The sequence below is a fragment of the Salvelinus sp. IW2-2015 genome, unplaced genomic scaffold, assembly GCF_002910315.2.
Source record: "Salvelinus sp. IW2-2015 unplaced genomic scaffold, ASM291031v2 Un_scaffold136, whole genome shotgun sequence".
In the NCBI taxonomy this organism is placed as follows: Eukaryota; Metazoa; Chordata; class Actinopteri; order Salmoniformes; family Salmonidae; genus Salvelinus; species Salvelinus sp. IW2-2015.
In genome coordinates this window covers 72,637-85,430 of record NW_019942520.1, presented here as the reverse complement: position 1 = coordinate 85,430, position 12,794 = coordinate 72,637, and the positions used below count along the sequence as shown (strand labels likewise).

Sequence of the window (12,794 nt, the reverse complement as noted above, 5' to 3'; positions counted from 1 at the left end):
GTTATATGTAACAGTATAACTTTAGACCGTCCCTCGCCCGACACGGCGCGAACCAGACCTCTGCACACATCGACAACAGTCACCCACGAAGCGTCGTTACCCATCGCTCCACAAAAGCCCGGGCCCTTGCAGAGCAAGGGAAACCTACTTCAGGCTCAGAGCAGTGAGTAACCGCATTGAAAGCTATTTAGCGCGTACCGCCTAACTAGCTAGCCATTTCACATCGTTACACTCACCCCCTCTTTCAACTCCTCCTTTTCGCACAACCATTGCCGGTCAAACAGCCATCAAATTGTAACAGTATAACTTTATGGCGTCCCTCGCCCGACCGGCACCCTTGCACAACATCAACACGTTCGCCACGAACCATCGTTCCATCCTCCACAAACCGCCCTTCAGAGCAAGGGAAACCTACTTCAGGTCTCAGCAAGTGACGACCGATCTGAAATGCTATAGGTACCCGCTAACCTAGCTACCATTTCACATCCGTTACATACAATATTATCGCAAGTGGACTTATAAAAGGGAGTTGTTGTAAACGGGGTGCCAAGTGTGTTGATATAATGGTAACATGCAAAATTCGCTTTTAACAACCCATCAGAATTGGTTAAATAAAGGTCAGCCATCCAAAAATTAGGCAAAAATCTGGGCAAATTTATATCAACGTTTTACCATGCAACATTCACCTTGTTGGCTGAACCATGCATAGAATTCACAACGCGTGATGTAGGCATGCCCAATTTAGGAATATTTTTTAACAACGATGTTGCGCTCAAAAGGGATAACATGAAATAGCACAATGTAGGTAATGAAATAATCGAAAGAAAAACATGTTTATTTATTAGCCTAGTGGTTCTAAGTATTTAGGCATATCATGTGAAATAGGCCTTGTGAAGTCATTGTCAAAAGCGCAAGACATACTGTTGTATATAGATCTAGATTATTTATGGATTGATCATAGAAATATAAAAACATTATTTCAACAACTCCAACACAATTGCATGTGTCGCAGGAACCACGGACTCACTGCATTATCAAGACACCTGTTGGTAACTTAAAACGTTTTTTTTTTTTACCTTTATTTAACTAGGCAAGTCAGTTAACACAAATTCTTATTTACAATGATGGCCAAACCCGGATGACGCTGGGCCAGTTCTGCGCCACCCTATGGGACTCCCAATCACGGCCGGATGTGATACAGCCTGGATTTGTTAGGACAGCTCATGAGATCTCCTAAATATCGATCGACTTGGTGAAACTCTCAGGACTAAGAGGCTTCAGGCATAGCTTTTATTTTGTTACTTATAAGAGTATGAGTGAAATGTCTCTACTCAGCACTTACCACCAATCTTCTACTGGGAGACTCTTTGTGGATGCAGCCCCTGCAGTGCTATCAAATGTGATTTTGTCWCARTCCCTTCTAACGTGTCCTGCGCGGCATGTGAGCGTCGTAGAGGGAAAGAGAAGACATGCACGTGTTCCCGAGAGTCGTGACTGTAATGGGAATAACTGATAGCTCCAACCTTTAAAAATTAGAGGCAAATTTGTTGGAAGAAAACATTTTGACACAACCACATTTAGCTTGTATYGTAATCGCGGTTCTATGAACTAAGTGGCTCATTAGGTTGATTGAAAATGATGGGGGGTGACAAAATAGCCCTCTGGAATTAAAGGGGGGATGTGTTCCCCTCACTTATATGCCAACTGAGCACATGATACAATCCATCAAAATGTCACAGCCAGTTCAATCAAATCAAATGTATTTTATAAAGCCCTTTTTACATCGGCAGTTGTCAAAGTGCTTACCCAGCCTAAAACCACAAACAGCAAGCAATCCAGAAGTAGAAGCACAGTGGCTAGGAAAAACTCCCTAGAAAAGCAAGGACCTATGACAAAACCTAGAGAAGAACCCGGCTCCAAAGCGTGGTCAGTCTTCTTCTGGCTGTGCCAGGTGGAGATAAGAGTACATGGCCATTTAGGCCAGATCGTTCCTCAAGATGTGTACAGGTTCATAGATGACCAGCAGTGTCAAATAATAATCACAGTGGTTATAGAGGGTGTAACAGGTCAGCACCTCAGGAGTAAATGTCAGTTGGCTTTTCATGCCAGTTGGCTTTTCATAGGGAGAGAGAGAGAGAGAGAGGAGGGGAGAGAGAGAGAGAGAGGGGGGGGAGAGAGAGAGAGAGGGAGAGGAGGGGAGAGACAAAACAGCAGGTCCGGGACTAGCTTAGGCAGCCAATAGTGGGCGCTAGAGCTGCACTATCTTCTACGCATACTTCGGTAAGACACCCGTCGTATACACCGCCTTCAGACAAGGGTGTGCAACATCCTAAGTTGCACGAAAATCCCAAAATGGTGATGGAAAAATGTGTTTTATTTAGACAATGCACATATCTTTCCCGTTTTTCCCCCCAGAGGCTCGCCATTAAAGCTAGTTAAGGAGGAAAATGATGCCTTYGCAGCCTTAATGGAGGATGCTTTAGGTACGAGTCGGTCCATGGGGGACACAAGTGTATTACCCGAAGAATGCACATCAATCCTAGACGATAGTGCAGATCTAGCGCCAACTAGCGGCTGCCTAGGCTAGTCTGTGACAAGGTAGCACGTCCGGTGAACAGGTCAGGGTACCATAGTCGTAGGCAGAACAGCAGAAACTAGATCAGCAGTCTAAATCTAGATGTGAAATGTCACATGCTGTGGCATTGATCCATAAAACAACTGAGCTGGGCTTGGTTCATTTAGATCTTATTATCCAGGTCACATATGTCGCTGTAAATCTATTACGATTGCCAATGTAAGGACTTAATGGGTCAACTAATAAGGTCATAATAACGTGCTGGCCTGTACAGGATCTCTCTGTGGTCCACAGTATAGATTATGAGGTTTTCACTTTTTTTCATGCAGTGTTTAAGTAAATTTGGATAAAATGGGGAGCTGTGTTGTTTTTCAGCAAGTTTCACAGATMTTTGGACAAACATATTAAATGGCATAAATGGCAGAGTTACAAAAAGTAGTCCAAATAATTACCCCCTGTCAGTGACATACTCCAACCATTGCCATGTTCCTAAACTGGGTGTCAGAAATACATGCAGCCCGAAGACATTTGGGGTTAATGACCCTGCGTCATTTGAGCTGCGTTTTTGAAACTCCAATTTGATCTAATAAAGTCAATGGCAGAGTAACAAGAAGTATTGTATACCAAAGCAACAGATAATTTACAAGCCCATGTTCGGAAACAGGTGTGTCAGAAATACATCCAGCTTCCACAGGAATAYATACAGTGCATTTGAAAAGTATTCAGACTCCTTGACTTTTGCACATTTTGTTAAGTTACAGCCTTATTCTGAAATGGATTAAATCTGTTTTTATCCTCATCAATCTACACACAATACCCCATAATGACAAAGCTTAAACAGGTTTTTAGAAATGTTTGCAAATACCTTATTTACATAAGTATTCAAAACCTTTGCTATGAGACTTGAAATTGAGCTCAGGTGCATCCTGTTTCCATTGACCATCCTTGAGATGTTTCTACAACTTGATTTACGACAGGGTCCACCTGTGGTAAATTCAATTGATTGGACATGATTTGGAAAGGCACACACTTGTCTATATAAGGTCCCACAGTTGACAATGCATGTCAGAGCAAACACCAAGCCATGAGGTCGAAGGAATTGTCCGTAGAGCTCCGAGACAGGATCGTGTCGAGGCACAGATCTGGGGAAGGGTACCAMAACATTTCTGCAGCATTGAAGGTCCTGAAGAACACAGTAGCCTCCATCATTCTAAAATGAAAGAAGTTTGGAACCACCAAGACACTACCTAGAAYTGTCCGCCCGGCCAAACTGAGCAATCGGGGGAGAAGGGCCTTGGTCAGCGAGGTGACCAAGAACCCGATGGTCACTCTGACACAGCTCCAGAGTTCCTTTGTGGAGATGGTTGTCCTTCTGGAACTTTCTCCCATCTCTGCAGCACTCCACCAATCAGGCCAGATGGAAGCCACTCCTCAGTAAAAGGCACATGACAGCCCGCTTGGAGTTTGCCAAAAGGCACCTAAAGACTCTCAGACCATGAGAAACAAGATTCTCTGGTCTGATGAAACCAAGATTGAACTCTTTGGCCTGAATGCCAAGCTTCTGAATGCCAAGCGTCATGTCAGGCCAAAGAGTTCAATCTTGGAAGCATGGCAGCATCATGCTGTGGGGATGTTTTTTAGCGGTAGAGACTGGGAGACTAGCCAGGATTGAGTGAAAGATGAACGGAACAAAGTACAGAGAGATCCTTGATGAAAACTTACTCCAGAGCGGGGGGCGGCTGGTAGACTAGTGGTTAGAGTGTTGGGCCAGTAACCAAAAGGTTGCTAGACTAGATCGAATCACAGAGCTGACAAGGTAAAAAAATCTGTCGTTCTGCTCCTGAACAAGGCAGGTAACTCACTGTTCCTAGGCCGCCATTGTAAATAAGAATTTGTTCTTAACTGACTTGCCTAGTTAAATAAAAWWMTWAAATAAAAGACAAGACAACGCAGGAGTGGCTTCGGGACAAGTCTCTGAATGTCCTTGAGTGGCCCAGCCAGAGCCCGGATTTGAACCCAATCCAATATCTTTGGAGAGACCTGAAAATAGCTGTGCAGCAATGCTCCCCATCCAACCTGACAGAGCTTGAGAGGATCTGCAGAGAAGAATGGGAGAAACTCCCCAAATACAGGTGTGCCAAGCTTGTAGCATCATACCCAAGAAGACTCAAGGTTGTAATCGCAGTTAAATGTGCCTCAATAAAGTATTGAGTTAAGGGTTCTGAATATTATAATTTTTTTAAATTGCAAAGCACACTGKGTATTATTATTGGCCCTGTTTCTGGAGAGTAGCTCATTAGAATAATACTCAACATGCTTTGTTCATTTTTACATTTACATGATACCAATGCCACAACATTGTGAATCGCTATAAAAAATGTTGTAGAAAAGTAAGTTTAATTTATTTTTGAAAATACAAACTACAGGTCTCAACAGTATCTTGTTACCAAATACAGGTAACTGCTGAAATAATGGAAACAATTGAGTAAATGAGGGATAAATGTACATGCATATTGAAAGCATGTGCTTCCACACAGGTGTAGTTCCTGAGTTAATTAAGCAATTAACGTTCCATCATGTATAAAAATGCTGGGCAGGCCATTATTTTGGCTACCATAGTTATTGCCCCATAGGATGGCAATGCTGCCATCCACAGGGCATGAGTGGTCACTGAATAGTTTGATAAGCATAAAAACAATGTAAATCATATGCCATGGCCGTCTCAATCACCAGATCTCAACCCAATTGAACACTTATGGGAGATTCTGGAGTGGCGCCTGAGACGGCGTTTTCCACCATCAACAACAAAACACCAAATGATGGAATCTCTCGTGGAAGAATGGTGTCACATCTCTCCAATACAGTTCCAGACACTTCTAGAATCTATGCCAAGGCGCATTGAACCTGTTSTGGCTCGAAGTGGCCCAGCACCCTATTAAGACACTTTATGTTGGYGTTTCCTTCATTTTGTCAGTTACCTGTACATTGGATGTAGTTCAGGCCGGTGAAATACAAATGACAAAATACTCAAAAGTAATTTAAAAAACATGTATTTCAAATACATGTAACATAAATACTGCCCATGTCTGGTTCTAGCCAAGTGTTTAGAAGAGTCAGGACAAGTGACAAACCAATCCATTACATGGCCCCACCAATTATCAATGTTTTGAAGTGAAACACCACTTACGTATTTACAAATGTAACAGCCAGTCTCACAATTGGAAGACTGATTTAATCATTGGAAAAAATGGAAAGTATTTCTGTCTGCCTATGAATGAGTTGAATAGAAGGTTGTCCAGTTTAACTGTAGTAATAGCCTTGACCTCTATGACAGCTTTTATATCTGGGATGACTGAAAACCTGATGATAGGAGCCTCTGCTTTGTAGTTTTGTATTTTATCCCTCGGACAGAGCCATGTGCCGAGGGACTTATGTCAAACTGTCATAACAGTTCACTTTAATATTTCAAATCATCTCAATAATGTTGTACACAATCTGTTGGATCACTTGATGTATTTGCATAACCATGGGCAGGGGGCCTAGGTTTYGGGTAAAGCCCCACCTGAGATAGCAACTTTACGGTGCATTATTATAAGCTATATGTCTAGGCCTCTATGTACGGTGGTCAAATGGTAGCGTAAGTTAGCGGTATAGCTGAGACAAACGCACCGTCTATAGTGGAGACTGTTTATCCCTGTTTTGGGATAGCCTAGGCCCTACAGATGTAGGATATTAATTTGATCACTCTTTTGTTGCTGAGAATTTTCCTGCACAGCAGGAAATGCAAACTTGTAGTGTATTTGAGTTTAAAAATGCTTGTAAAGTGTGTAATTTCCACTTAGACATTTCAGACTTGATTTGCCCTGACGAAAAATGTATCAACACCTACAAAAATATACATTTGCTGTAGCAAACTGGCTCAAATTAAGATCCTACCTGTATGCATCCTTCTTTCCTCCCATCCTTGAACAAATCACAGATACATGGCTTGCACTAAAATGTTTGTTTAATTGTGTGAAAATATACTTTGTTTTTACATTCGCCTACTTTGGAAAATCTGTATAAGGTCCTCATATTGCAAGCATTTCGGTTAGTCTGTTTTGTTGATATTCCCATTCCCTTTTTACTAGCCTATACGTTTAACCCTCTACGGGCGGTTTCGATGATGACGGCTGGATTCCAAAAGGATGCAAATATGTATTACGAGCCATACTTCACAGATAGCCTAAGTCATAGCGGTCAGCTTTTGGTTCCCCTTATGAGTAGGCTAATCTGGGGTCGTTTTTTTTTAACCTTTATTTAACTCGACAGTCAGTTAAGAACAAATTCTACCCCGGCCAAACCATTCCCTAACTCGGACGAGGCTGGGCCAATTGTGCGCCGCCCTATGGGACTCCTGATCACGGCCAGTTGTGATACAGCCCGGGATTGAWCCTGGTCTGTAGTGACACCTCTAACACTGCTATGCAGTGCCTTAGACTGCTGCGCCACTCAGGATCCCCAACTGAGGATAAACTGAGGCCTATCTTCCTCCGTGTTCGAGAGACCGAGAGGGGCAGCCGTGGTGCTCTCCGAGGTGAAATTAAATATTTAAGAACAGATCAAAATGTTCCTCGTAACAACTTTTTAGGCACAGTTTTCTAATAGTATTATACTATATTTGTCAGGTAGGRTGTTAGAAAGGCCTACAGGTCTAAGTACTCAACAACTGACACTCAATAACAACATTTTAGTTATTTTCCCACTGCTGGAAATTTGCCTGTGTAGCCTATTGTCTTTTGCCATATGTTCCAAATGTCACTTTGCTTTTAACTCATTCTGTGAGTTATGTCAATGTAGGTCAGAAGAGCATCTTTAAAAACTTTATAATGGCCATTAACTGCACTGTAAAATATGTTCTCAAAAGAAGGATAATGAGTTGAGAAGATGTCCTCTCTCTGTTGCTGAAGGTCAAGCTGGCCATCAAGGGGGTCGTTCCCGAAGACCTTGGGGTGGGTAAGGCTTCCTCCGTGTCTGATGTAATCTGCTGCCAGGACGTTGGCTGGAGGGAGGAGATCTTGAGTGATTCTTGCTGCCTTTAGGTGGTTGGCAAACAAAACATCTGGAATGCCTTGGCGGGAAATGGTATGGGCATTCCATGCTGGAATTAAGTTTTCTATTCCAGTTGTGCAGCATCTTCTTGCAAATGAGGAGACGCAGAACTTGGTACACAGGTCATCAATGTCCAACAAACCATCGTTTGTCATGCTGCATAGTGCGTGCTTGATGGGGTCATTTACCCTGGCATTGATTTCAACCCACTTTCTCTCTGCTTCTTGATTCTGTCTGGATTCACTCTGAATGTAAGGGGGCCTGTTGATATTGGTGCGATGTGCTTGGAGGTTGTCTTGCTGRTATAGACACAGGTAGAATTCCTTACCGTAGTCAACACTTAACTGATCGAACAAGCCGTGTTTCAGACAGATGTCTCTGTAGATCTCATCATAAATGGTCAAGTTGTTCTTGATTGGCATTACTGAAAACCCCAAAATTTTGCCGCTGAAACTGTCAGATGCCAGAACTTCAGTTACACCAAAATCATTGAGCTTCTCATTTTGATCCATGTAAAGTTGTTGTCCCACATATTCTGCAGGGTACACATGAGGATTCATCTGGCTGGCGGTGCCCTCTCTTCGCATTTGAGTGTAGACTGGTTTCATCARTATCTGTGCCTGTCTGACGCTTCTCTCTCCCAACCTGAAGCCAGCAGCTCTTAGCATACCTGTCATGACCTTCCTGCCACACACTGGTCCACTTCTAGTGACGGCTGCAACGATAGCATTTACACCTTCTCTTCCAAGTCGTGAGTAGTCATAGCGATGTATATCTCGTGCAGCGCAGAATTGATAGATGGACGAAGTGCTAGCTCCCCTCTCAATTCCGTATTGCGTCTCCAGAACATGTTTCACTTCGCTACATGTGTATCCTAATTCCTCTACTAACCTCCGAATTATGGTTTCATAATTATTAAGAACTGACATAGCTGAATGTGATTCCAGCCAGACACTCTCTCATGAAGTTCTAATTGTGTGATCAACTGCAAAAGTAACTTTCCCTCCTTCCTAGACTCTCAAAAGCCATTGGAAGAGCAGACCAAGGTTCCTCCCCTCTGTCCTTCTCTCCCAATGGGTTTTGAGAAGGATGCGACTGGAGTTGATTTACACACACACACACACACACACACACACACACACACACACAACACACACACACACACACACACACACACACACACACACCACAACACACACACACACACACACACACACACACACAACACACACACACTCTATCTGTAACTCTAGCCTAAATGAAATTGTAGACCAGGCCTACACAACAAATTCTTCAGTGTTAAATTTAACACTGATCCAGTGTCTGTAGGGGTTCACACATTTCAGTGTTAAAGGTGCCACACAGTCACTCTGATTCCCATGTAAAATAGCCTTTTGACTAACCAAAATATCTTCCTGATAAAAATGCTTTGAATTTGTGAAACTGAAAAGACAGACAGAGCGAGCGGGGTGCTAATAGGCTGACTGGGCGGAAAGCTCATGTTGACTGCAGTGGAGGCTGGTGGGAGGAGATTTAGGAGAACAGGCTCCTTGTAATGGTTGYAATGGAATTAATGAAATGGAGTCAAGCACATGGTTTCCATATGTTTGATGTGTTTGAAACCGTTCCATTTATTCCATTCCAGCCATTACAATGAGCCTGTCTTCCTATAGCTCCTTCCACCAGCCTCCTCTGGTTGACTGACAATTCTTTGAAACGCCTATGTCAAGCAACTTGGATGCAGTGTTGCAATGAGATAATGTGAAGCAACTTGGCTGATACACAAAGCAACTCAAACATTTGTTTATCCATCTTKTAGTTTATTGTAACAGCATCAATATAGACAAAATTATGATTGTATAATTTAGATAGCTATTTAAAGGGGATTGTCAGCACTGTTTTATCTAGCTAGCTCATCTAAAACAATTTCAGTTTGAATTGAGTGGGCATACTGCTCCAAAAACTGCATTCTGACACCATGTATTTAGTCTGTTTTGACTGACTGTTTGGCTTTCATTCCAACTCTTCCCACCACTGTGGATTATATTTATAGCCCTCTCATTAGTCTGAAGCCTCGGCTATGTGTTTGGCATGCTTACAACGTTTGCTAGCCTCTAACTTTGCAATCTGAACCCTCTGGTAAATGTGGATAAGTGTAATGTTAGCAAATACATGACATAGTAGATGGGGATCTGTGAAAAACACTCCTCGGCCTGAAGTGTCTCCACCTGCACTGCTGAATAGCTTTTCGGTGACGCGACTGGGTTAGACACTTAAGGAGGGCATTCATGTGTGTCTGCGACGGCAGAGGTCCTGGGTTCGAGCCTCTGTAGGAGGAAGCGCTAGTCGCTAAGCAAGCAGCACAACGTCCTTTACACTTCGTTCAAGTGAACATTGACAGCACAATTAATAAAATGCTTCTGTGTCCGAAATCTGTCTTGCCTACTGGTTACTAAAAGTATATACTCTGTACTTCAACCAGTATTTTCTATTTACAACATACTGTTTAGTAAAAGTGTATGCACTAAGTAAGAAATATCAACATACTAGGCATACTGAGATGATCTAATGTGCAATGGGGAATGTGCATAAAGATGGTAGAATTCAGATATGACCTCATTGTTTTAGCACTATCCACTGAGTTTTAAACTACGGTGACTGTGTGATTCAATGCACCATCTACTTTTTCACTTTCTCAAATTGCCGGTGTCTTGGAGATAGAATTGGGATCAAGTTTACTACTGTGCTAATGTATAATACAATAAATTAGTAATAGAGAGCAATCTACAATAYGGCGAACTTAACAAAAAAAGGAATTTGTGGTAAGTGCATGGAGGCCGCCATCTTTATGCATGCATCTTTCCACCATTGGGTTGTTCCCTGTCATTCGTTCATTTTGGTCCACTGCATTCCCTTATGTGATTACCAGCTGCTGTCAAACTCAAGGTGAGTCTGAAAAGACGATTCTCTCCTCAATAGTGTGCAGTGAATTCATAGATGACATCCTGGCATTATAAAAAAATCCTGTTTATAAAACATGAATCACAAAAAAGCATAAATTCGGGTCAATGCAAGTTAACTTAATTCATTCCTGAGGGGCAATCATTTATGGATGGCAGGCATAGGATACAGTTAAACGGCAATAAACATACACTTAAAGGCCTTGAACAGTCAAAATCATGTGGTTCATCAAATTATATTTGGATGAAACCAGTTCAATGTAGGGTGACCAAAGTTTTTAAAATTATTGTTGCTTGTACATCGATAAGGTTAAATCAGAAAATGACGAGGGCCTCTGCTTTCTTAACACAGCTGCCCCACACTGCTTCTTAACACAGCGCGCCTCCAACCCGGAAGCAGCCGCACCAATGTGTCGGAGGAAACCGTGTACCTGGCCCCCTTGGTTAGCCGCACTGCGCCCGGCCCGCCACAGGAGTCGCTGGAGCGCGATGAGACAAGGATATCCCTACCGGCCAAACCCTCCCTAACCCGGACGACGCTGGCCAATTGTGCGTCGCCCACGGACCTCCGGTCGCGGCCGGCTGCGACAGAGCCTGGGCGCGAACCCAGAGACTCTGGTGGCGCACTAGCACTGCGATGCAGTGCCCTAGACCACTGCGCCACCCGGGAGGCCGTCTCGTGGTCAGGCTTCGGAGACGGGCACATCGCGCTCCACTCCCTAGCATACTACTCGCCAATGTCCAGTCTCTTGACAATAAGGTTGATGAAATCCGAGCACGGGTAGCATTCCAGAGAGACATCAGGGATTGCAACGTGCTCTGCTTCACGGAAACATGGCTAACTCAAGGGACGCTAACGGAGTCGGTGCAGCCAGCTGGTTTCTTCATGCATCGCGCCGACAGAAACAAAACATCTTTCCGGTAAGAAGAGGGGCGGGGGGGTATGCCTAATGATTAACGAGAAGTGGTGTGATCATCATAACAACACACAAGAACTCAAGTCGTTCTGTTCACCTGATCTAGAACTCCTCACAATCAAATGTCGACCGCATTATCTACCAAGGGAATTCTCGTCAATCATAATCACAGCCGTATACATTCCCCCCCAAGCAGACACATCGATGGCCCTGAACGAACTTTATCTGACTCTTTGTAAACTGGAAACCACACACCCTGAGGCTGCATTCATCGTAGCTGGGGATTTTAACAAGGCTAATCTAAAAACAAACTCCCTAAATTCTATCAGATATCGATTGTGCTACCAGGGCTGGAAAAACACTAGACCATTGTTATACTAATTTCCGCGACGCTTATAAGGCCCTCCCCCGCCCCCCTTTCGGAAAAGCTGACCACGACTCCATTTGTTGATTCCAGCCTACAAACAGAAACTCAAACAACAAGCTCCCGCGCTCGGTCTGTTCAACGCTGGTCCGACCAATCTGAATCCACGCTTCAAGACTGCTTCGATCACGCGGATTGGAATATGTTCCGCATCGCGTCCAACAACAATATTGACGAATATGCTGATTCGGTGAGCGAGTTCATTAGGAAGTGCATTGACGATGTCGTACCCACAGCAATGATAAAAACATTCCCAAACCAGAAACCGTGGATTGACGGCAGCATTCGCGTGAAACTGAAAGCGCGAACCACTGCTTTTAACCAGGGCAAGGTGACCGGAAGCATGACCGAATACAAACAGTGTAGCTATTCTCTCCGCAAGGATCAAAAAACAGGCTAAGTCTCAGTACAGAGACAAAATCGAGTCGCAATTCAACAGCTCAGACACAAGAGGTATGTGGCAGGGTCTACAGTCAATCACGGATTACAAAAAGAAAACCAGCCCCGTCGAGGACCAGGATGTCTTGCTCCCAGACAGGCTAAAACAACTTTTTTGCCCGCTTTGAGGACAATACAGTGCCACTGACACGGCCCCTACCAAAACCTGCGGGCTCTCCTTCACTGCAGCCGAGGTGAGTAAAACATTTAAACGTGTTAACCTTCGCAAGGCTGCAGGCCCAGACGGCATTCCCAGCCGCGTCCTCAGAGCATGCGCAGACCAGCTGGCTGGTGTGTTTACGGACATATTCAATCAATCCTTATCCAGTCTGCTGTTCCCACATGCTTCAAGAGGGCCACCATTGTTCCTGTTCCCAAGAAAGCTAAGG

At 43.7% G+C, this 12,794-nt stretch overlaps 1 protein-coding gene across 1 annotated transcript; it reads right to left on the bottom strand.

Annotated features, from left to right (window-relative positions):
* Nucleotides 1-6,563: 6,563 nt before the first annotated feature.
* Nucleotides 6,564-8,654, bottom strand: LOC139023888 (uncharacterized). Its single transcript, XM_070438059.1, has one exon. The coding sequence runs from the start codon at nt 8,593-8,595 to the stop codon at nt 7,384-7,386; it is 1,212 nt and encodes a 403-aa protein (XP_070294160.1). The 5' UTR covers nt 8,596-8,654; the 3' UTR covers nt 6,564-7,383.
* Between the last annotated feature and the right edge of the window lie 4,140 nt (nt 8,655-12,794).